The following is a 25,684-nucleotide window of genomic DNA, read 5'->3' as shown; positions in this document are numbered from 1 at the left end:
TGGAAGCTTTCTGGCGTATATGGATTAAAACTGTGTGCCGGACCGAGACTCGAACTCGGGACCTTTGCCTTTCGCGGGCAAGTGCTCTACCAACTGAACATCCAAGCACGACTCACGCCCCGTCCGCACAGCTTTAATTCCGCCAGTACCTCGTCTCCTACCTTCCAAACTTCGCTGAAGCTCTCCTGCAGACGTTGCGGACTAGCACTCCCGGAAGAAAGGATATTGTGGTGACATGGCTTAGCCACAGCCTGGAGGATGTTTACCGAATGAAATTTTCACTCTGCAGCGGAATGCGCTGATATGAAACTTCCTGGCAGATTACTGACGTATTATGTTCGTGAAACAAAGCGCTATGCCGCCTTTCCAATCTCCAGTGGCTTCTCTATTTACCTAATATGTTTCCACACAGCAGTACAGTGAGTCATCTCTTGGACATTTTTCTGTCGGTAATCTTTTCACCTTTAATTGCTGGAAATCCCGTTTCAGCGGTACTGAACACGACTTTCTGGTCATAATGCGCAAGTGCGTTGTGCGGTATTGCCTTCCATTCTGTTGCAACACTTTCGTGCACATTCTTAGCTTCCCCACACACTTCATTCCACATGATGATGTACCTGGCTTTCAAACTGTTTAGCCGTCCTGTGGGCGCCTTAAACTCCTTATTTCCAAGTCCTTTAGCGACTGTGAGCCTCACTCTACAACATGAGCCCAGACAAAGGTAACTTTTTTGACCACGTACTCAAGAACCATCCCGACGCTGTCTCGTTGATTTCTTCATTTCCTGTCTTCTTCGTTTTTCTTTTCATTTGCCGGTTTCCCGTCATTCATTCGTCCCGTATCATACCCTTGTTTCTGAAAGTATCACAAACTTGTGTTTTACCGTAACATTATTTCGCACACAGTGAATTAGTCCTTCTTACTTGCCTCGACTACCTTAATCTTTTTGGTAACTGTTAGCGACATAGTTTCTTCTTTCGACATCATGTTCTCACTTAAAGAGCTACTAGTCAACTGAAACGGGTAGAAAATAATGCAGGTAGAGCATTTCTTTGGAATGCTTGACCTCGATGGGAAAACCATTGTTTAATGGAACAACACTCACATCTTTCACTGCGCAGATTCCAGCAGAGTGGTCGTAGGTGCACAACGATGTTCCAGTGTGAGCCCGCGCGCGCCAGTAATAATGGAAAACTAGAAACGTCGACAAACAGAGAACTCAAGAGTGAACTGTTTCCCTCTGATGTACCGACACTGCGCGTAGCTTGTTCGTTATTGCAGAGAGCGGAGCGTTTTGATGTCAACACCCGCAGTGGTGTGTTGCATCGAACATCTTTTCTTGGTTTTACGCAGTTTAACAGCATTGTCAGGTCTTTACGGTCTTTGTGTTAAAAGATCGTCGTCCTGGAGTTGTAAATAACACTGATGTATATTTTAATACGGTAGTATTGTACAACCCCTTTCCGCATTAGACAATGAATTACAAGCATTGATATTCGCGTTCAGTTCTGAGTCAGGCATGTTCCGCTTTATACAAAAATATTAGCATATGAAAGTGTAGTGAATGGAGCTGGACTGAAATCCTTGTAAAGTTAGAGCAGATATCCGTATTACACGTGTTTCGCTTTGGTCAAGTTCTACTATATGAACACAACACTTGAGAGAGGACGTATCACTCTCTCACTATCCTCCACCCAGGACATACTGTTTGTGAGACGACAGGAAGGTATTAGCAAGAGCAGACATTGATGAAAGCGTATACACCGTTAATGCAGGCAAGATCTTTCTGGTGGGTCTCCGTGGAGTAATATTTCTCTGGAGTTGAGAACAAACAGGCAGTTTGGCCATTTAACAGCAAATCTTGCACTGGATGTTTGGGACTTAAAAGCCACGTGCAGCTATTAGGGAAAAAAAAAATCATCTCGAAGCACTTACTGACGACAGAATGCTGGGAACAAAAATTTCACCCACCGGTGAGCAGACAACTCATTTAGCCGAAGAGGCGGAAAAACGGCCTACCCGACGCTGCCTGCTAGGTGCCTCTTGCTACAGCAGAGGCGGGGGCGTGAGAGAAATCTCGGTCGCCCAACCAATGCATTATGGCAGCCTTTGTGAACAGACGGCGGCCATAAAAATTGGCGAGTTTCCATGTTCACCATGGACACTATCGAGGAAGCCGTCAAGTGATATCTCTCAGCCTGCAGAGTTTTTCGAGAAGCCTTAGACTTTCAAAACAACTTTAGAAGGAATGCAACATTTATGGTGTTTCTGAAATGATATACGTTGGGACCCAAAAACACTTCTCGTAGCTTAGCTGCGGCCCAAAAACACTTCTCTTAATTTAGGTAGGGTCCCTGGTTGGGCACGTAGTAACGTTCGGGAAATCCAAATAGTGATCTCCATGATAAATGTGTTGTTCACTTTAGAGCTATACGAAAACTCAAAATAACAAGCTGCCTAAAGCGGCTATGTGAAAAAGAAATCAAGAGCACAATGTCTTCTCTCTGCACGGGAATCTGCAAGTCAGGGATTGGCCACTTCTCCTGAAAAGAGAATAATATTGTTACCTTTGATTAGGATTGGTCGATGAGTAGAGCAGACGAGTTAGAGGGGAGACAAGGAGGTCATTGAGACTTGTGATGCCATGAAGCCCTTGTGAGAGTGGTTGCAGAAGTCGTTTTGTTGAGTTCACCGAGGTTTGATGGAAAGTGAGGGGAGGAGAAACCTGGTCTTCCGATTCAGACTCTGGTCCGGAGCGGTTCGGCGTATTCCGATTCAGACCCAGGTCTGGAGTGGGTCTGGTCTTGACTGTTGAGGGGTGCACTTTGGACAGATATCCTAAGTGTGACTTCACACTAGCAGTGGTTTTGACTGGGGAGTCTGTGGTGAGGATTTAGTTATACTGACAGTTTAAATCTGTCATTTCTGACAGCTCACTGTGCCAAGAGCAATCTTATTTGTGGCAGGTCTGCTGCCTTGACATTCGATCTCCTTGTGCGCACTGCTGTACGGGTGAGTCAGATTGGTCCATGGTATATCTGGCGAACGAGTGTGTCACGCTGGAATCTGCCGAGATTTTAGGGCTCCATTAGAGAGTAATTGCGACCAGTCTAGCAACCGCCAGCCGTGACTTCGCAAATTTCGTGGCAGTGATAGGGAATTACAGGCACCGAGCATCACTGCTCTGAAGACACTTGAACCACAACTGTCACCTGAGAAAGCGCCACACGTAGTGAAAGGGAGTGCTGTCTTGCTGCACCGGCTTCTTAGAGCAAACAGGATCAAAATCTTGCCACTTGGTCTCAGCAACAACGTAGTATAACTTCTGTGCAGAATAAATCCATCATAGTCTGTTCACTATTAGATAATTTCAGATTGCGTTATCCATGTTTTCAGCCAAAGTAAACAGTTCAGTCAGACAAACCTTAGTGCTTGGCAACCTTAGGAAGTGTTAACTGTTTTTTGCATATTTGTGCTGCCATCAGTTCTTGTTCTATTTTTTCATCACGCTTAACATAGATTTTTGTTAAATTTTTCAGCAATAAACTTATGCCACAAATTTTATAAAAGGTCAATCCTGTGTTGATATGAATCATCCATCAACAAGTGACTAAAATGGTGACAGGGCCACCTTTCCATTAATACTATTTAGCGTTAAAGTTCATTTAGATTCTGATAACTATAATAACCTCTAACGCAGGCGATCAATAAAAAACACAGTTCAACAGCAAAATCAATTCAGTAGATGCATGGGGCAGGGAGTCAAGTGCAAGATTAACTAGTTAAAGTGATTGCTATTGGGGCGCTAACTCAGTCTTCTGTCGCTCTCCAAAACATACCACAAGTCCAGTGCAGTATTGCACACTGACTGCTGATGCACCAAGTAAGCTGACTTGCACATAACTATTCGCTACACTGAACTGAATGAGAAGTGCTGTACGCACACGCATTCAAACAATGCTGTTCTGATCTCAGGCATTGAGATAATGAAACTTTGGTAGAATATTTTAGGTAACCCGCTGATAAATTTTAAACAATTTCCCGAGAAAAGGTATGTAGATCTATAGACGTTTCTTCCGGAAACCACATCAGTTGTGAATAAGTGTTTTTCAAAATAGACCGCATGCCTCAATTTCTTCTGTTCCTTCTTCATTGTTTTTTCTTTCCTCGCCAATTCTGCGAAAAGCCCACTCATTATCGATCCACTTACTTTTCAACAATGTTCTACAGCGCAGCAGTACATCTCTCACGCTTCAGTTCTGCTCGTTTCTGGTTTTTCTACATTCACGACTAACTTATATAGTTTACCTTGATCCAGAAATGCCGTATATTCTCGGAAATTTCTTCATTACTATTAGACTTATTTTGGTGATGAATGTTCCCTTCAGCTGTGCTCGTCTACTTCCTGTTGCTGTCCTTGAATCGTCGTCTGTTATTTTGCTTCTAATGTGGCAGCATTCTACCACTTGGTCCTCCATTTCGACACTAAGTTCTTCTGTGTCTAATCTCATAAGTCGCTGCTCCTCCACTCTTCGGTGTTTCGTTTGTTTATGCTCATTGTTGTAACTAGTCTTACTGCGTATAACCATGTATTCAGTAATAACAACAGTGACATAGCTCCAGTCCTTATAAGCTTGAGGAAACTTCACTAAGCCTATTATGACCGGTGTACGGTGCATAACTGGCTCCCAAATAGATAAAGAACAAGTAACTCTTCATTAGGAGTAGCACAGCATTTTAAACACACAAGATCTGAAAGGAACATAACTAGGCTATCGTCCAATAGCAGGAGAATTGGTACTTCAGTTTGTCGTCAGTTGGAGGAAGATATAACACTTGGCAAACAATTCCACTAAAACCCGCAAGCCCTGACTGGTGACAGGGTCAGCACAGGAAATGCTATTGTATTGCTACTATAGTGAGCTGTGCTCGTCCTCCAACTGATAAGCCAATGGGTGTATACTGTGTAAGAGCCTGGAGTATGAGCATGGCTGAAAGGGTGAGCTTGTGCTCCAACTGAGTCACTGGGCACAGAGCGTATGTTGAGTGAATGCCTGAGCTCTGACGGATGGACTGCTAACCATGGCCAGCTTAAGCCCAGGGCGTAAGCAAATGATGCCTTCTGGGGTCGTTGCCAGGTAGGCAGGTGGATACTCACATGGAGCATGTGATTTGATTGCAGCGCCACAGTCATTGAGGCTCACTCTGCTGGCGGTGTGGCCGGTGCCTATTGTGATGGCTGCAGGAGATACTGTAGATAACAACCCAGCACAGGTTGTTTATTGTCCAGAAATGGTTCAAATGGCTCTGAGCACTATGGGACTCAACTGCTGTGGTCATCAGTCCCCTAGAACTTAGAACTACTTAAACCTAACTAACCTAAGGACATCACATACACCCATGCCCGAGGCAGGATTCGAACCTGCGACCGTAGCAACAGCGCGGCTCCGGACTGGAGCGCCTAGAACCGCACGGCCACCGCGGCCGGCGTTGTCCAGAAAGTTTGCGTACATACAGTGCAAGTGCTTCCGGTTGCTAAATCACTGGCACATGAGAGGATTCTAGCTAGTGACTGCAGCGCGGCAACCTGCTGATCGCGAGTGTGTGGCTGGTAGCAGAGTTGGTTGGCGAATGGCCACAGACAAGACAGCCCTTCTTCCTTAGGAAAGATAGTGGAGCCTTCTTGATAACAGCTGAAATTTATGTATTCCCTTCCTCCTTGGGGGGAGAGATGGTGGAGCCCTCGCCATGTTGGCTGCTTATCCTACACTCATCAGTTCATATTCTGTGATCATTAGAGTGATCATTGCATTCAACAGGTGCTGTTGCAAAGGATATCAACATCATCGGCAAATCTTCACTGATGATTGTTCCCCCCTGAAATTTGTCACTATCCTTATACGCTTATAGCCGGCCGGTGTGGCCAAGCGGTTCTAGGCGCTTCAGTCTGGTTTAAAATGGTTTAAATGGCTCTGAGCACTATGGGACTCAACTGCTGAGGTCATTAGTCCCCTAGAACTTAGAACTAGTTAAACCTAACTAACCTAAGGACATCACAAACATCCATGCCCGAGGCAGGATTCGAACCTGCGACCGTAGCGGTCCTGCGGTTCCAGACTGCAGCGCCTTTAACCGCACGGCCACTTTGGCCGGCGCGCTTCAGTCTGGAACCACGCGACCGCTAGGGTCGTAGGTTCGAATCCTTCCTCGGGCATGGATGTGTGTGATGCCCTTAGGTTAGTTAGGTCTAAGTGGTTCTGTTCTAGGGGACTGATGACCTCAGATGTTTAGCCCCATAGTGCTCAAAGCCATCTGAGCCTTATACGCTTATAGATTTGGAGAGTGTTACACCATGAAGCAAAATTCTTATGTTTATGAATATATGTGGAGATATTCATGAAGTAGCGTTTATTAAATGATTAATCTTTCATTTTTTTTCTATCATCATACGAGCTGTAATTCACATGAAGACGACTACACTTAGGTTTTCGTTGAAGCATGGAAGCAAACGGCCTCCGAATGTCATGTTGTGAATTTTTTAGCGATGCCTAAAGCACATGCAGTACTAGTTGATAAAGTTTGCTGACTAACGCTGCTTTGAAAATACAGGTCTTCCCATTAAATCACAAAGACAAACCTATGGGCTGGGAATGCTAGTCAAGGATCTTATATTCATAATAGTGTTTTTAATCTGAACTGCAGTGTTGGGTCTTGCATTGCCCTGCTAGAATATGCCATTTTGTACACTGTTCTTAACATTCTTGCCACATATAATCACCAGATCAGTCCTGTTGTGTCAAATAGCTTCCCACGCCATGCTTTAAGGTGTTGTAGAGGTGTGGATATCGAGTATCGCTGCATATTGTGATATTTAGGCAGGTCGGCTATGGATACCTCGGCATCGATGTGACCGCCAAAAATTAGAGATCCATCACTGAACACCACAGAATACCCCTTAATTTCCCATTTTACATTGGTTAAATAGATTGCAAGTCTCTGTAGTCCGTGGTATAGTGTCAGAGGTAAGTAATTCATGGCAACTAGATTTCCACCCAGTTTACAGTTATGTCCTCCCCGACAGTTCGTGGTGCCACTCTGCCTTTCTCAAGTTTGGGAACATTGTGATAAGCTATATAAACACGCCATCTTTCAATAGTAAGTTGCAATCTGCACATGGAAGGTCCCAGTGACGTTAGACACGTCCAATAGCAATAACGTACGTGTACCATTCTTCATCTGAGGGAATGGCTTTCTTCTGCACTGTAGCCCGACAGTGGCCATGTTGCTGCTCTTCAACCATTGATTTTTGTAAATTGTTTAGGTTAAAAAACAATAATTAATGAAGTTAAAACATAGATGATATTGATATTGATGATGATGATGATGATGATATGATGATGATATGATGATGATGATGATGCGGCACCTCACATGACGGAAGCAGCACATTAACGCTCTAACACGTACTGCAACTCGTTTTTTCTATTGTATTGCTTGAACTGAATGAACCCCGAAAGCCAAGCGAACAATGCATTGCTACAATGGGGAATGTTCCTGCCTTAATTCGACCACAAATATTGCTCCCTCCTCCCTGTCACGGCCAAGTTTGACACTTAGCAATTGTTAAACTGATGTCGTTATGTGACATGTTCGGAAAAAAGGGGTTCACTGAAAAGACGAAAACATTGACGGCGGTTTTTTGCAATCATCGAAGGTTGGTGTTTTGTCTTTAGTATCGATGTTATGATTTTTAAACACTTGAACATCGATATTGAAACTTAGATGTTCATATACCAACGTGAACATTTTATAAAAAACTCGTTAGCGTAGTGTTGTGTGGTGTTGCCGGCAGAGGGCGCGGAGTCGCGGCTGCGGTACGACTCGTGCTACGGCTGCATCTGCGAGGCGGCGTCGCGGTGCAACCGCTCGCTGGGCTGCAACGACGGCGCCTGCGGCCTGTTCCGCATCACCCGCCACTACTGGCTGGACGCCGGCGCGCCCACGCTGCCGGCCGACGCGCGACTCCTCAACGATGGTCAGTGCTCTGCTCTCTCCTGGCACGGTCGCCATTTCCAGTATTGCTAACTCTTGCTGTGGGACAGTCTCTAATGAACTCTATATCGACGGGACATTAGACCCTCATGTTCCTCCCTACCTTCCTTCCATAGAAAACTGTTGCCTGAAAACGTAGTGAATTGGTTTCGTAACATTCTTTCTTTGAAACAGCGAGAGACTAAACTAATCGTAACATTTAAGGGAGAGCTGGGTAATTGTGTAGAGTGGGTAATCGTATGCATCGAGTATTCGAAGCTTGCTATAAACACGACTACTTCGCACTGATGCAGCCCTCTTCTGATTCCTGTGATTAACAAACAGTCAAGAGAAATGGCTCAAATGGCTCTGAGCACTATGGGACCCAACTTCTGAGGCCGTCAGTCTCCCAGAACTCAGAACTACTTAAACCTAACTAACCTAGGGACATCACACACATCCATGCCAGAGGCAGAATTCGAACCTGCGACCGTAGCGGTCGCGCAGTTCCAGACTGAAGCGCCTAGAACCACTCGGCCACTCTGGCCGGCCAGTCAAGAAACAAGTGAATTAATGTCATTAGCTGCCAGTGGCCACTGATGGGACAAGTTGAAAATTTGTGTCGGACCAGGATTCGAACACAGGCTCCTGCTTACGAGGCAGATGTGCTGACTTCTATGCCATCTGGACACAGTGGCTACAGGATAAAAAATGGTATCTGTTCTTTTGGACGACTCTGAAAGAACAGACAACACATATATAACTAAGGCAATGACGGCCTGTGATCCCTGCTGATGCACACCAAGCTCGAACTACTACGGGAATCTGCGAGATGACCTGCGTAACGACGCTAAAGAGCAGCGGCATATGACTAGTGTGTGGTATAAGTCGAACATTTGTGTCTGACAGGAGGCGTGCCAGGGTAGTCAATGGTCACCACAACCTCACTGTGACCGGATGGCATAATGGTTAGCGCATCTGCCTAGTAAGCATGAGACCCCGGTTTGACTTCTGGTACATCACAAATTTTCGGCTTGCCCCATTGATACAAATCAGTGCACACTGGTAGCCCATGTCTTTAATTCCTTTGTTTCTTAATTCATAGTGGCTGCAAGATCAAAAACGGTGCGTCTGTTCTTTTGGGGACACCTCTGAATGCACACGCACGCACGAACATTCATGATATATATATATATATATATATATATATATATATATATATATATATATATATATATATATATATATATATATATATACAGGGTGTTACAAAAGGGTACGGCCAAACTTTCAGGAAACATTCCTCACACACAAACAAAGAAAAGTTGTTATGCGGACATGTGTCCGGAAACGCTTAATTTCCATGTTAGAGCTCATTTTAGTTTCGTCAGTATGTACTGTACTTCCTCGATTCTGATGATCAAATTGTAAATTTTCACAATCAACATGTGTGGGCTGACGAGAATCCGCACGCAATTGTGCAATCACGTCGTCAACACAGATTTTCTCTGAACGTTTGGGCAGGCATTGTTGGTGATGTCTTGATTGGGCCCCATGTCCTTCCACCTACGCTCAATGGAGCACGTCATCATGATTTCATACGGGATACTCTACCTGTGCTGCTAGAACATGTGCCTTTACAAGTACGACACAACATGTGGTTCATGCACGATGGAGCTCCTGCACATTTCAGTCGAAGTGTTCGTACGCTTCTCAACAACAGATTCGGTGACCGATGGATTGGTAGAGGCGGACCAATTCTATGGCCTCCACGCTCTCCTGACCTCAACCACCTTGACTTTCATTTCTGGGGGCATTTGAAAGCTCTTGTCTACGCAACCTCGGTACCAAATGCTGAGACTCTTCATGCTCGTATTGTGGACGGCTGTGATACAATACGCCACTATCCAGGGCTGCATCAGCGCATCAGGGATTCCATGCGACGGAGGGTGGGTGCATGTATCCTCGCTAACGGAGGGCATTTTGAACATTTCCTGTAACAAAGTGTTTGAAGTCACGCTGGTACGTTCTGTTGCTGTGAGTTTCCATTCCATGGTTAATGTGATTTGAAGAGAAGTAATAAAATGAGCTCTAACATGGAAAGTAAGCGTTTCCGGACACATGTCCACATAACATATTTTCTTTCTTTGTGTGTGAGGAATGTTTCCTGAAAGTTTGGCCATACCTTTTTCTAACACCCTGTATATATAGGGTAGACAAACTTGTTTATTTTTAAATGGGAAACCCCCATTACTTCGTATGCAATCAATAGCATGAAAAATCACAAAAATAATAGTTATGGTTGCATCGCAATACGTCAGTTACATCCAGAGAAATTGCGAAGCGAAGTTGACGCTTGAAATAAATGAAGCGCACAGCTGGCGCACGTCCTGAGACTCAAGCGTGCACGTCACGTTGCGTCTGTCAGGGGCTCACACAATGGGAAGGTATGCACAATCCATAAAAATAAACAAGTAACACGTCCAACACAGAGTTAAGTTTTTCAAATTGTAAATGTATGTATATTCTAGCGAAATGAGAACTATAGTTACAATTAGAGATAACACACTTGAATTCACTTTGTTAAACACATTTACTAGTGCCCTGCTGCCCACATAAACTGTATTGTTGTGCATTACATCCAGTATAGAAAATACACCCACATCTTGACCAATGAAACTGTCACGTCAACATATGTTCGAAGTGCCGTCCGTTTGCATCAATACACGTTTGCAGACGGGTAACGAGAGAGTGTTGCACAGGTTGTAGAGTTTCTACAGATATTGCCGCACATGTTGCACTAATACGATGTTGCATATCCTCTACTGTCGTTGGGGGTTCTTAATACACTTTCTCTCACTGCGCCCCAGAGAAAGAAGTCCAATGGCGTCAAGTCTGGGGAGCGTGCTGGCCATCGCACAGTACCTCCCCGCCCCATCCACCTATTTGGATATGTCGCTTCTAGAACGTCTCTGGCAACTTGTGCATTGTGTGCGGGACATCCATCATGTTGGAACTACATTGACAGACGAGTTTCCAATCCTAGATCCTCCATGAGGAGCGCTAGTGTGTGTTGAAGAAATATCGCTGTCCATTCAATGTTCCACGGTAAAAATAGGGACCTACAATGCAGTTAGGAATTATACTGCACCAAACATTGACATTCCACTGTCGTTGACGAGCAACTTGGCGAATCCAGTGGGGGTTTTGCACGGACCGTTACTCCATGTTCCACAGGTCCACATTACCGTGGTTTGTAAATGAAGCGCTGGCCGCGGTGGTCTCGCGGTTCTAGGCGCGCAGTCCGGAACCGTGCGACTGCTACGGTCGCAGGTCCGAATCCTGCCTCGGGCATGGATGTGTGTGATGTCCTTAGGTTAGTTAGGTTTAAGTAGTTCTAAGTTCTAGGGGACTAATGACCACAGCAGTTGAGTCCCATAGTATTCAGAGCCATTTGAACCATTTTTGTAAATGAAGCCTCGTCCGTAAACAACGTATTGCTTAGGAATACTGGATTACCGTGCAACTGCTGAAGTGCAAAACAACAGAATGCAACGCGGGATTCAAAGTCATTAACGTACATTTCTTGGTGCAGTGAGATATTGAACGGATGGAACCGATGCCGATGCAAGATTCTGCACACGCTCTGCTGTGGCATATTCCTACACCTCGTGGAATTTCTCGTACACCCACCTGCGGATTGTGCGCTACAGCAGCCAGAACAGCAATTTCGTTTCAATTTCCAATCGCCGGCGTTGTAAATCGACGTTATGTGAGAGCCCAGATTCCTGTTTCCGTGACTGTCTTGCAGATGTTGCCAATGGTTCGATGTGACGGACACCGGCGATCTGGATAGCGTTCAGCGTACAGTGTCACAGCTGCAGTTGCATTTCTGTGACATTTACCATAAATTAAAATAATATATATATTTTTTCTTCATTACTGAAGGCCGGCATATCGACTAGATCACGGTAAATGTAACAAGCCACAAGAAAACAGGTTTTAATGTGGCGACGTATGTGAATTACTTTACAGTATGAGAGCAGTTCAACAGACCGGATTAGGAGGCACTTGCACACTGAAGGTAGAGCGTGCCGTGGTGATATTGGTATGTTTATGGCAGGATACAGGCACCAGTGCAGGCAACCTCTGCTTTGAGCACAATACTACATACGATGCGTAACGTCCGAAACTGTGACGCCGTTGCTATCCTTTACAAGGTACATATTCAGAACTTGTGAGGTTTAGAAACGTGAAACCGAGTGTGTTATCACTAATTGCACCTCTAGTTGTCCTTTCGCAACAATAAACATTATGCGCAGGACATCCATCATTCTGATACCGCATTATTTGACACATTATAAGAGGTGGACCGCTTCAAGTAAGGTACAGCTCAAGAAGGGGCTAAATTATCCCCCTTTAGGAGTGCAATCAATGAAATATGGGCTAATGATGTGTTGTCATACAATACCACATCATACATTAACACTCCACTGACGTAGTACGTCAATCACATCACGATTACTGGCAGCGTGAGGTGCATGCTTGAGTCTCAGAACGTGCGCTAGCTGTGCTCTTTATTTATTTCAAGTGTCAACTTTGCTTCGCAATTTCTCGGGATGTAATTGACGTATTTGGATGCAACCAACGCCATTATTTTTGTGATTTTTCATGCTATTGATTGCATATGAGGTAATAGGGGGTGTCCATTTAAAAATACACAAGTTTGTGTTGAAAATAGTATTTGTTTACGTTTTGAAATTTCGCATAGTTTCGTAGGCCCCTGCCGCAAGTTCATGCTGGTGAAACCCGTTTTTGAATATCTATTGTTGTTCCAGAGATATTTGAGGGGGCAGAGTAGGTGAGACACCCTGTATATATAAATTACTGTTTCACTTTTGTATGAACATGTTATTAAAATCTGTAATTCATTGTATCATTGAATGTAGTTGCTTTGTAAATACAACAGTTGGACACACAGAATACGATAGCGTGAAAGGTGGCTACACTGAGCCACAGCGCCAGAGATTGCGCCGGAGTTTTATTCGGCCGCCTCCACTGGCAGTGCTTGTCGAGATGTGGCAGTAGTCAGTGCTTGTTGAGAAGTAGTAGGAGTCAAGTCGTTGTTGAGATGTCGTCGTAGTGAGTGCTTGTGCAGATCGTGCTGAGAGGATATTGATAGCTGTGCTATTTGTGGCCATGTTGTATGCAGTTGTTTCATGGGCTAGACAGCAGATGTTGTTCGAATGAAGATATTGTAATGATCAGAGTGCTTTTCGTCAATATATATGAAGTTAAAAAATTCCTTTTTTTTCATTATGTCTTAAACAATGCCTCGTCACAGGTTCAGTCAACAAAGCATCTGGCTCGTGTTCTTGTATTAGAGTGTAATTCTGGATTTCTTGCGCAATTATAGTATTTCTATTTTTTAAATTACTTCAGTATAAATGGTATTTAAAATTTCTTGTCTTATTGAAGAAGAACCGTGCCAGATGTGTACGTTGAATCACACTTCCATACACAGAACAGCTACATTTGTGCTTGTTGTTTCGTTGGTTTTATAGCTGCTGGGGACTTAATTAATTAATTGTATTAACGGAAATTTTCTTTCATTCTTTGTTGTTATTCTATGCAGTCAGATTGCGGAGTAATACTAGTCAGGGCCAACCGGTTACGAGACTGCGTAACCGGACAGTTAGCTACTAAAAATTAAAAATATTTGCATTAAATTTATAATTAAGCCCCCACGCGAGCGTTAGTTCGCAGCGGCAGACTTGGGTAATGGTGTGCTGAAGAACAGACGCACACCCCATCCAAAAACAAGGCAAAATGGGGGAAAAGGGTAAGGAATGTAAAGAAACAATAGATGTGGTAGAAAAACAAGGAGAAAATTGTACTTGGGTGTTTCTTTGAACAGCCAAAAGAGAAGAAAAAGGGTACAAGAAGTAAAGAGGAAACACCAGAGCCTTTGGAGGTATCAGATGTTACCAGCATTTAAGATGATAGTCATATCAATAAGCTATTAATTGGCACCCTGAGATTACTGCCTACATGTAGCAAAGAACTTAAGGAGTTATGTTGCATCCGTGGAGAAGTAGGTAAAGTATAAGAACTGCGGTACGGGTGCGTTTGGTATTCTGCTTGGGATCATGCTGCATGTGCCGTAGAAGACATCTCAAAACACTGTGATAACGAACATTCTAAAATGTATTGAAATGCAAAAGTGAAGGAAATTACACATCCCAATCTACTGTTCAAATACATTGCAATACTATAACCACCTAACAGAAGTTGGCAGACAATTTGGCGAGTACTTTCACTCGCGTGTGGTTGATATAATCCTCCCTTCTCAAGTGCACAATGCCCCCAAAGACTGGGGATAGTTACCCTAGGTGGTGAGGAATAGTGTGGAATCGCATGTTAGTAATATTTGAAGTTAAACTCCAGTGTACTTTTTATACATTTAAACTGATTTAGTGTAGTAAAAGTAGAGAAACTATATCAATCTTACACATTGTTGTTTTTAGATTATTTATTATGAATCATAACTTTTGTTTATTTCCCAATTCCCTTAAAGAAATGAAACTTATTGAAAATCTATTAATGATGATTATAGTTTCTTTACAAAGCGATAGCATATTAGAATGTTCTTTCTTTGTGCATCAGCTTTTTTCTGGCGTCATTTGAACCAATAAAAAATTGTGCACTGTAAAACAAATTTCCCGTAGTCGTAAACGTCAAGAGTATCAAACTATAAAATTACAGCTTTTGGTAATGCTCACCAGAATATAATCTTTTTTATTATCTTTAATCAATGTACACAAAATGTCGACACTGTCGTGCATAACAAATATTCGCGTCTTGATATGCGAATGTTTCAAGATACAATGATACTTTTTGTTTTGCTCTATGAGATTGATGTTAGTGAACAAAAGAATATTAGATGACACAGGTTTAAATTAAGCGCGCTGCGGGTTGAAAACGACTGGACAGGCAGGAGAAGAAACACGATCATTAACGAATACTTTTGCTATGCTAACAAGGGAACCTCCCCATCGCACCCCCCTCAGATTTAGTTATAATTTGACACAGTGGATAGGACTTGAAAAACTGAACACAGATCAATCGAGAAAACAGGAAGAAGTTGTGTGGAACCATGAAAAAATAAGCAAAATATACAAACTAAGTAGTCCATGGGGAACATATGCCACATTAAAGTCAAGGTGAGCTCAGGAGCGCCGTGGTCCCGTGGTTAGCGTGAGCAGCTGCGGAACGAGAGATCTTTGGTTCAAGTCTTCCCTCGAGTGAATATTTTTTTTTTTTTTCCAGACAATTATCAGAGTTCAGGCACTCACACATAATCAACTTCGCTCTCTAAAATTCCAGGACATGTTCAGATTTGCTTGGACGTATGCAGGATTTGACGGTCTACACACGAAAAAATTTGAAAACGTTAAAAACATATGTTTTGACAGAGCACAGAGAAAACTGTGCGACTATGAAACTGTTGCATTCATTTGTTGGAGTTTATGTGACACACTCTTATGTTTTCTTCACTTTTTTGGGAGTGATTATCACATCCATAAGAAAACCTAAATCGGGCAAGGTAGAATCTTTTTACCCATTCGCCAAGTGTGCAGGTAAGGTGGGTCGACAACATATTCCTGTCATGTGACGCACATGCCGTCGCCAGTGTCGTATAGAATATATCAGATGTGTTTTCCCATTTGAGAGGCACGTCCTTTCGTCTACTAATCGCACGGTTTTGAGGTGCGGTCGCAAAACACAGACACTAAACTTATTACAGTGAACAGAGACGGCAATGAACGAATGGTGAGATCATAACTTTGCGAAAATGAAGAAAGTAAAATTTTCACTCGAAGTTACACTTGAATGAAGGACCTCTCGTTCCGCAGATGCCCACGCTAACCACGGGACCACGGCGCTCCTGAGCTCACGTTTTCCTTAATGTTGCCTATCTTACGCATGGAATACTTAGTTTGTAAATTTTGCTTATTTTTTCATAGTTCCATAAAAGTTCTTCCTGTTTTCTCGATTGATCTGTGTTCAGTTTTCAAGGCCTATCCACTGTGCCAAATTATAACTAAATCTGAGGGGGGGTGCGATGGGGAGGTTCCCTTGTAAGTATATTTTGAAACGAGGTTTCCAGTATGTCTGATGTTAATGATTTACAATGAGTGTTACTAATTTTGTGAATGAGACATAGTAATTGATAGACGGCTGATGTGAACTGTCAGGAGAGACAGAGAAATAAATGAACGCATCATGGAACAATGTGGACCGTAGGAAGTAATTATGACTGTAACAAAAATAAACTGGAAGCAGGCAGGCGATTGGACCATGAAATCACATCGTCGGTTCTAACAAGGGAAACTCCCCATCACATCCCCCACAGATTTAGTGATATGATGGCCCAGTGGATAACCCACCAAAAACTAAACACAGATTAAGCATGAAAACAGGAAAAATGTGTACTGAACCGTAAAAAAGCAAAGTAGAAACAAGGAGTGCAATAAAGAGCAGCCCAAAACAGTGACGACGTCGTGGGTAAGCGGTCCTGGTGTTGGACTGCCAAGGAGGTGAGCTGTGTTCGAAATTCCTACGTCCCATTCATTTGACAACGTTGTAAACTATCCGTCCGGTCATCGAAATCTTTGCTCTCTTTCTGTAGTCTTGGCAGCTGTCACACTACACATTGGTTATGAGTCATCTGGTAAGAATACGTTACCGTCGCAAGTAAATGTGACGAATAGTGAGAGCAGCGAGATACCACACAGACGTTTCACAGAAATGAAAACAACAAATAAACGGGTGTGAACTACGTTACAACAAAAGAATTCAGGAGTCAAGAATTCTAAAACGGAACGCAACTTCAAAAACGTGAAAAACGTGTTTTGACAGAGCACAGAGAAACTGTGTGATTGTGAAACTGTTGCGCTCATTTGTTGCAGCTTATGTGACAAACTATTAAGTTTTCATATTTCCTTGGGAGCGAACACATTCGCATTCACACGAACACCTAAATCTGGCAAGGAGGACTACCTCACTCACCAATCGTACAAAGTAGGTGGGTCGGTAAGGGGTTCGTATCGTATGACAGACGTACTGTCACTAACGCCGTGTATGACATACCAGGCGTGTTTTCCTATGGAGGCTTCGGTTGACTTGTCTTGCCACCAAACATTTGCGGTTCTCATTCGAAAGCCACTTCCTTTTGGTTGCTAATAGAGTAGTTGTACAGAATCAACTGTCATTACACCTTACACCTCGTTGTTGCAAACAGACGTTACACTACAACACAGACAAATCTGAATAATAAAAAAAAGTGGTAAGGGAGACGTTTGAATACGGCTCGCCCGTTTGGCAGTCCAACACGGTAACCGCTTGACCACGACGCAATTTCTCTTCCCGGCTGCTCTGCATTGCACTTCTTATTATACTGTTCAGTTTCTATTTTTCTTGTTTTTTTTTTTCACTGTCCGGTACACACCTCCATGTTTTCGTGCTTGATCTGTGTTCAGTTTCTGACGACCTGTCCACTGTACTCTTACCACTAAATCTGAGAGGGGTGCTGTGGTGTGTTTTTCTTGTAAGGAATAGCAAAGAGCGAGACAACAGCCTAATACAAGTTTGGTAGACGACTTGAGAAACCACGCAGATGCAACATGCATACGTTTATTTCTTTGGGTGTTCGCTTCCAGAGTAACAATGTAACGGTGCAGCTTCAGGGAGCCTATATAAATATTTTGTTGTTGTTTTTATTTTATTCGTTATGGTCAGTAATAAGTGTCATTACATTCAGTTGTTACAAATACATCTGAGTTATGTTTTTATGTAATCTCTTTTCGCCACCACTTCTTGACACAGAGGTGCAAGGGGTGTTTTACTGTCTCAGTAATTTTTTCTAGATAGCGAGTGGTACGTGTGCCATATCTGGCAGAAATTGCTTCAGGCATAACAGAAATATTCTGATATGTCTTTACACCCCGCTCACTACTCCCATAATGGTGAAACGTCATCAGGATTCCAGAATGAGGTTTTTCACTCTGCAGCGGAGTGTGCGCTGATATGAAACTTCCTGGCAGATTAAAACTGTGTGCCGGACCGAGACTCGAACTCGGCACCTTTGCCTTTCGCGGGCAAGTGCTCTACCAACTGAGCTACCCAAGCACGACTCACGCCCGGTACTCGCAGCTTTACTTCTGCCAGTATCTCGTCTCCTACCTTCCAAACTTTACAGAAGCTCTCCTGCGAAGGTAGGAGTCGAGATACTGGCAGAAGTAAAGCTGTGAGTACCGGGCGTGAGTCGTGCTTCGGTAGCTCAGATGGTAGAGCACTTGCCCGCGAATGGCAAAGGTCCCGAGTTCGAGTCTCGGTCCGGCACACAGTTTTAATCTGCCAGGAAGTTCCGTCATCAGGATTGTCATCGGTCTGCCTAGCCCCCTATAAAACAGTGTATTCAGTACTAAAAAGGAAGGGAGGTATATGAAGGTTTAGCGTCCCATCGACGGTCATGAAAGGCGGAACACGTTCTCGGATTGTTTCAAGGATGGGAAGGGAAATCAGCCAGGCCCTTTCAAAGGAAATCTATCGGCACCTGAATGGAGCGATTTAGGAAAAAACACAGGAAACACATATCTGGATGGCCGGATGCGGATGTAAACTCTCGTCCTCCCGAATGCGAGTCCAGTGTGCTGATATCTGCGCACCGCACGCGGTTTCAATACTAATACCGGTCGTTATCGAATATCTTTACATGTCGTGGTTCCTCACCCGCACCGAAGGGTGGTAGGAATATTATCATGACGGAAATAGTTATACGAAGAACACAAAATACACAAATGAGTCCTGTATATACGAAATTAGGTTGAAATCGCTCCTGACTTATTCCACCCAAACCCCTATGGGAGATACTTTGTACTTACTCCCTCACCTCTTTCCCCCCTCCCATTGTTCTTTTCAGTAAGACCCGTATTGCACTATCAAATTTCGTTGCCAAAATTGTTTTCTCCAATATCTTTGACGTAGTGTAATAGAGAACTTCTGTTAAATGTTGCTTTTTGTCAAATTTCTTTGATCAAAACCAACGCCTCGCCTTGTTGTGGTCTTCAGTCCTGAGACCGGTTTGATGCAGCTCTCCATGCTACTCTATCCTATGCAAGATTCATCTCCCAGTACTTACTGCAGCCTACATCCTTCTGAATCTGCTTAGTGTATTCATCTCTTGGTCTCCCTCTACGATTTTTACCCTCCACGCTGCCCTTCAGTACTAAATTGGTGATCCCTTGATGCTTCAGAACATGTCCTACCAATCGATCACTTCTTCTAGTCCAGTTGTGCCACAAACTCCTCTTCTCCCCAATTATATTCAATACCTCCTCATTAGTTATGTGATTACCCATCTAATCTTCAGCATCCTTCTGTAGCACCACATTTAGAAAGCTTCCAATCTCTTCTTGTCCAAACTATTTATCGTCCATGTTTCACTTCCATACATGGCTACACTCCATACAAATTCATTCAGAAATGACTTCCTGACACTTAAATCAATACTCGATGTAAACAAGTTTCTCTTCTTCAGAAACGCTTTCCTTCCTATTGCCAGTCTACATTTTATATCCTCTCTACTTCGACCATCATCAGTTATTTTGCTCCCCAAATAACAAAACTCCTTTACTACTTTAAGTGTCTCATTTCCTAATCTAATTCCCTCAGCATCACCCGACTTAATTCGACTACATTCCATTATCCTCGTTTTGCTTTTGTTGATGTTCATCTTATATCCTGCTTTCAAGACACTGTCCATTCCGTTAAACTGCTCTTCCAAGTCCTTTGCTGTCTGAGGTTAGCCGATGACATTGTAATTCTGTCAAAGTTTTCATTTCTTCTCCATGGATTTTAATGCCTGCTCCGAACTTCTTTTGTTTCCTTTACTGCTTGCTCAATATACAGATTGAATAACATCGGGGAGAGGCTACAACCTTGTCTCACTCCCTCCCCAACCGCTGCTTCCCTTTCGTGCTCCTCCAGTCTAATAACTGCCATCTGGTTTCTGTACGAATTGTAAATAGCCTTTCGCTCCCTGCATTTTACGCGCTGCCACCTTTAGAATTTGAATGAGAGTATTCCAGTCAACATTGTCAAAAGCTTTCTCTAAGTCTACAAATGCTAGGAACGTAGGTTTGCCTTTCCTTAATCTAGCTTCTAATATAAGTCGTAAGGTCAGTATTGCCTTACGTGTTCCAACATTTCTACGGAATCCAAACTGATCTTCCCCGAGGTCGGCTTCTACCAGTTTTTCCATTCTTCTCTAAAGAATTCGCTATAGTATTTTGCAGATGTGACTTATTAAACTGATAGTTCGGTAATTTTCGCATCTGTCAACACCTGCTTTCTTTGGGATTGGAATTATTATATTCTTCTCGAAGTCTGAGGGTATTTCTCCTGTCTCATACTTCTTGTTCACCAGACGGTTATAGTTTTGTCAGGACTGGCTCTCCCAAGGCCGTCAGTAGTTCTAATGGAATGTTGTCTACTCCCGGGGCCTTGTTTCGACTTAGGTCTTTCAGTGCTCCGTCAAACTCTTCACGCGGTATCCTATCTCCCAATTCATTTTCATCGACATCCTAATCCATTTCTATAATATTGTCGTAAAGTACATCGCCCTTGCATAGACCCTCTATATACTCCTTCCACCTTTCTGCTTTCCCGTCTTTGTTTAAAACTGGGTTTCCATCGGAGCTCTTGATATTCATGCAAGTGGTTCCCTTTTCTCCAAAGGTCTCTTTAATTTTCCTGTAGGCAATATCTATCTTACCCCTAGTCAGATAAGCCTCTACATCCTTACATTTGTCCTCTAGCCATCCCTGCTTAGCCATTTTGCACTATCTGTCGATCTCATTTTTGAGACGTTTGTATTCCCTTTTGCCTACTTCATTTACTGCGTTTTTGTATTTTCTCCTTTCATCAATTAAATTCAATATTTCTTCTTACCCTAGGATTTCTACTAGCCCTCGTCTTTTTACCTACTTGATCCTCTGCTGCCTCGCCTTAGATCTGATAAAAGAAAACTGTAGTCTTCTGTTTACTTCAAGGAGAAAACTGATCTCCTTGGTTAAATGATCTTATTTATTTGCCCTTCAGCAACTAACAGTCATTTAGCTAGCTAAAAGTTAACACATCTGCAGTACTAACCATAAGTTGATGAACGTAAACAGAGACCTTTAGAAGTCTGATGTTGACTGACATACACGTAAACTACCAAGTGATTCAAAAAGAAAGAACAGATATTATTTATTACAAACTATAAAAATAGAAACACTTGGCTCATTTCACTGGATAGAGGAACGTTCAAAGTTTTGGTACAACTGCGCTATTATGTGTTTGTAGCAACATTGCGACTACACCGTCTGTTGGAATCTGCGCGAAGTCAATCAATTGTTAAAGTGTAACGCGCATACCACCGTCGATTCAGCGAGAAACCGCCTCTGTATAAGGAGATTTGTGACTGAAACTCCCTGGCAGATTTAAACTGTTTGCCGCACCGAAACTCGAACTCGGGACCTTTGCCTGTCGCGGGCAAGTGCTCTACCAACTGAGCTACCCAAGCACAACTCACGCTCCGTCCTCACAGCTTAACTTCTGCCAGTACCTCGTCTCCTACCTTCCAAACTTTACAGAAGCTCTCCTGCGAACCTTGCAGAACTAGCACTCCTGAAAGAAAGGATACTGCGGAGACAGCACTTAGCCACTTCCTGGCTTGCGTAGCTCAGTTGGTAGAGCACTTGCCCACGAAAGGCAAAGGTCCCGAATTCGTGTCTCGGTCCGGCACACAGTTTTAATCTGCCAGGAAGTTTCATATCAGCACACACTCCACTGCAGAGTGAAAATCTCATTCTAGATGTGTGACTGGTAGACAGAATTGTTGGAAGCTGGTTGCATGTGCAAAGGGAAAAAGCACTGGTCGGCCACGTACGTCTGGTGGAAACGTCCAGCATATCAGAGATGCGTTTATACGGAGCCCCAGGAAGCCAGGAACTTCAACTTCTTTAAATGACGGTGCGTCCTGTTCTAAAACGACGCCGCCTTATGAAGCCTTTCAAGTTAGTTACGTCCCGTCGAACACAACAGAAGGTACGAAATTTTTATTTCAGTTCTCCAGGATATGGCAGAGGCTCCGTTTTCCAAACAATTCATCTTTTCAGGCGAATCGACATTTTATCTACCCGGTAAAGTAAACCGCCATAATGTAAGAATTTGATGATCACAAAGTCCTGATGGCGTCGTCGAACATGACTCACCGGAACTGAATGTGTTTGGAGCCGTTTCTGTTCAGTGTTTATGGACCTTTTTTGCGAAGGCAAGTGTGACAGGAATGTCATACCTGGACATGCTGAAAAACTGGTTGTTTCCTCAAAGTCACGAATATTCCACTGATTTCATTTTTACGAATGACGGCTCACATTGGCATTGAGGTGCGGCGTTATCTTAACAACATCCCACAACGTTGGACTGGAAGAGGTGAACATCAAGACATTGTTCATTGCTTTTGGCCTCCAAGGTCACCAAATCTCACAGCTTTTTTGTCTGTGGGGTACATAAGACAGTCTTTATCCCACGTACGGCAACTCCTCTTAAACAGCTGAAAGTCGACTTGTTGAAACTGTCGATTCACTGAACAAGGACCCGTTGATCCGTCTGTGGAATGAAATGGACTACAGATTCGATGTTCGTCTAGCAACGCATGGTGCTGGTATTGAGTGAATGCTATAGTGTTTGTGCCAACATAAAACTGTGGGCCTTCTTCTGTTCAGTGACATGCGCAATGTGTTTCTATCTTTCATAGTTTCTCTGTAATAAGCAAGATATCTTTTTTCTTTTTGAGTCACCCCGTATTTTACAATATGTTTAATGTACTATTTATGAACATAGATACAACATTTCCGAGGTGAGTATTCGCCAACGTATTATGAGCCACTTTCCTGAGCGCTTACTGAAATCAACCCTCGTCCATTCGTAAATAATTTTCGTACGACTTCATTTTCTCGACTTGCAGCTTCGTTAACACATTTTGTTGAATGCTTGTATTAGGTCGTCGCGAAATCCACGGCTTCACCCAAGTACGTATACTTTTTTTTCCGCTCCTCTTTCTGAGGTAAGCATAATGCAATTGTAGTACACGCAACTGCAGAACATAAAAACAAGTCTTCCCTGTCATTTTGAAGGAAAGATGACGAAATATTTGAAGACAGTGTAATATCCGTTTTTGCTCCACTTCAAAGAAAAGAAATATGATGAGTATCTGATCACATTTGTTTGTGAAAGATGTTTGATAGTGTAATACCGGACTAACTGATGTGTGAACCAAGTACGGCCGAAATCGATCCCTTGGAGTCGGAGACGCATAATGTACATACATACAATGATTTTTGTAAATATGTATTGATATATGGACAGAGGGATTCAGATTCGTACGCAGTTGAAGTATGGAAGAGTTCTTTATCTAGGAGTTGATGTAAAAGTGCCGCTACACATAATTACGTTCATTTATGATAACTGTTAGGTAGTTTAAACTGCTTTGGGAGATTTTCATAACCTTCTGCTGGATTTGTCTGTTTTCTAGTGTAGGCTGAATTACACGCATAACAAATTGATGGTGGTGTGTTGCTATTGTTTCAGCTTTCGAGCGATGTGCAACGGATCCGTTCTGCGCCTTACGAACGGCGCACCACTACATGGAGCGGTATCGCAAGGTAAGGCTGCAGCAGAATCCGATGCTGCGTTGGATATCTCGTTTGACCGACATCGGCTGAGCCGCGCCAGGTACCAATTTCATGCTACATATAAGGCTTTCGGCCAGTGTGGTGAAGCTGGCTCCCGACTTCTGAGCAACAAACGTTTTTTCACAATCCTTGTAGATATGCTACAGTTTTCGGGTTTCCTGTAAAAATAATAATAATAATAATAATAATAATAATAATAATAATAATAATAATAATAATAATAATAATATTGGAATTGTTCGGCAGAATTTCGCGAAAAAATAGTGATCACAGTTCTGAATAGCTACATAGTTAGCGCATGACTTTCGAGAAATATTTGCAGAAGGATATACAGATCTGAAGGCACAAAAAGCTAAACCAAACGATAATGCAGTTTTATAAAACAGCAACAGTTTCTGGGGCGCTATTTGGAATCGAATTAAGGACTAAAAAGAAACGGCAAAAGGACGTTGTGATTAGGTTCGGGACACCTTACAACGATAGAAAAATGTATAATAAAAGAATATCTCAAGATTAATTATTATAGGAAAGATCTCAGCATCTATTGCCTAATGAATAAAATCGCAGTACAACAGAAGAAATAGGGGTGAACACTCTCGAAAAAACATTTTGCAATTTGAATTTGTCAGTCCTGAGGAGAGCGAGAAAGTAATAGTTTGTACTACACATGTTTGTAACCAGGATTGAAGTATGCTTGAAATTTCTTTCTAAAATAGGTTCTTATTTTGATACAATAGGACATAAACGTAGTTTGCTCAACAGATTCACAGCGAGGAAACTCTCATTGATGTTGAACGTGTCGAAAATAATGTGCAGTGAGTAACACACACATTTTTAGCACCCAAGTAAGTGCTGCGTCATGAACAGAACACATGCTACACACCTTTCAGCATGAAGCTATGGAAATGCCAGCCATGTAAGCTGAGTTCCTACTGATCTGTTTTAGCATCAGCCATAATGTTCTTGGTATCGTGCTTACTGTTTAAGATATTTTTCTAATTTCACAATATAAATTGTTTATTATTATTATTTCTTTACTTTCTCAGACGTTAAGTCTGGTTAAAAATGGGACGTGACGTGGACCTTGATCAAGCGTCACTTCCTTTTAACTGTACGGTATATGTTATATTGCATTTAGGAACTTTCGGGTAATTGAACATGTATCAATATTTACGGATTTCTGTAATTGTATATATAAGTTTGGATGTAGCTGTATTGTATTGATGTACTGGTGGATATTGTGTGGTATGACTCCTGTAGTTGATAGTATAATTGGTATAATGTCAACTTTATTCTGATGGCACATGTCTTTGACTTCCTCAGCCAGTTGGATGTATTTTTCAATTTTTTCTCCAGTTTTCTTTTGTATATTTGTTGTATTGGGTATGGATATTTCGATTAGTTGTTAATTTCTTCTTTTTATTGGTGAGTATGATGTCAGGTTTGTTATGTGGTGTTGTTTTATCTGTTGTAATGGTTCTGTTCCAGTATAATTTGTATTCATCATTCTCCAGTACATTTTGTGGTGCATACTTGTATGTGGGAACGTGTTGTTTTATAAGTTTATGTTGTAAGGCAAGCTGTTGATGTATTATTTTTGCTACATTGTCATGTCTTCTGGGGTATTCTGTATTTGCTAGTATTGTACATCCACTTGTGATGTGATCTACTGTTTCTATTTGTTGTTTGCAAAGTCTGCATTTATCTGTTGTGGTATTGGGATCTTTAATAATATGCTTGCTGTAATATCTGGTGTTTGTTTGATCCTGTATTGCAATCATGAATCCTTCCGTCTCACTGTATATATTGGCTTTTCTTAGCCATGTGTTGGATGCGTCTTGATCGATGTG

General features: G+C 42.6%; 1 protein-coding gene across 1 annotated transcript in view; it reads left to right on the top strand.

Moving 5' to 3' along the window:
• LOC126455528 (lysozyme-like) overlaps positions 1 to 25,684 on the top strand; it is a 126,163-nt gene that overhangs the window by 57,948 nt on the left and 42,531 nt on the right. The window contains exons 2-3 of the mRNA XM_050091279.1: positions 7,853 to 8,035; positions 23,731 to 23,804. Coding sequence (XP_049947236.1) covers positions 7,853 to 8,035; positions 23,731 to 23,804 — 257 coding nt within the window. The remainder of the gene's footprint in view (positions 1 to 7,852; positions 8,036 to 23,730; positions 23,805 to 25,684) is intronic.

Source organism: Schistocerca serialis, chromosome 2 (assembly GCF_023864345.2).
Source record: "Schistocerca serialis cubense isolate TAMUIC-IGC-003099 chromosome 2, iqSchSeri2.2, whole genome shotgun sequence".
Classification (NCBI taxonomy): domain Eukaryota; kingdom Metazoa; phylum Arthropoda; class Insecta; order Orthoptera; family Acrididae; genus Schistocerca; species Schistocerca serialis.
Note: the sequence above shows the minus strand (reverse complement) of the source record. Positions and strands in the feature narration are given on the sequence as shown.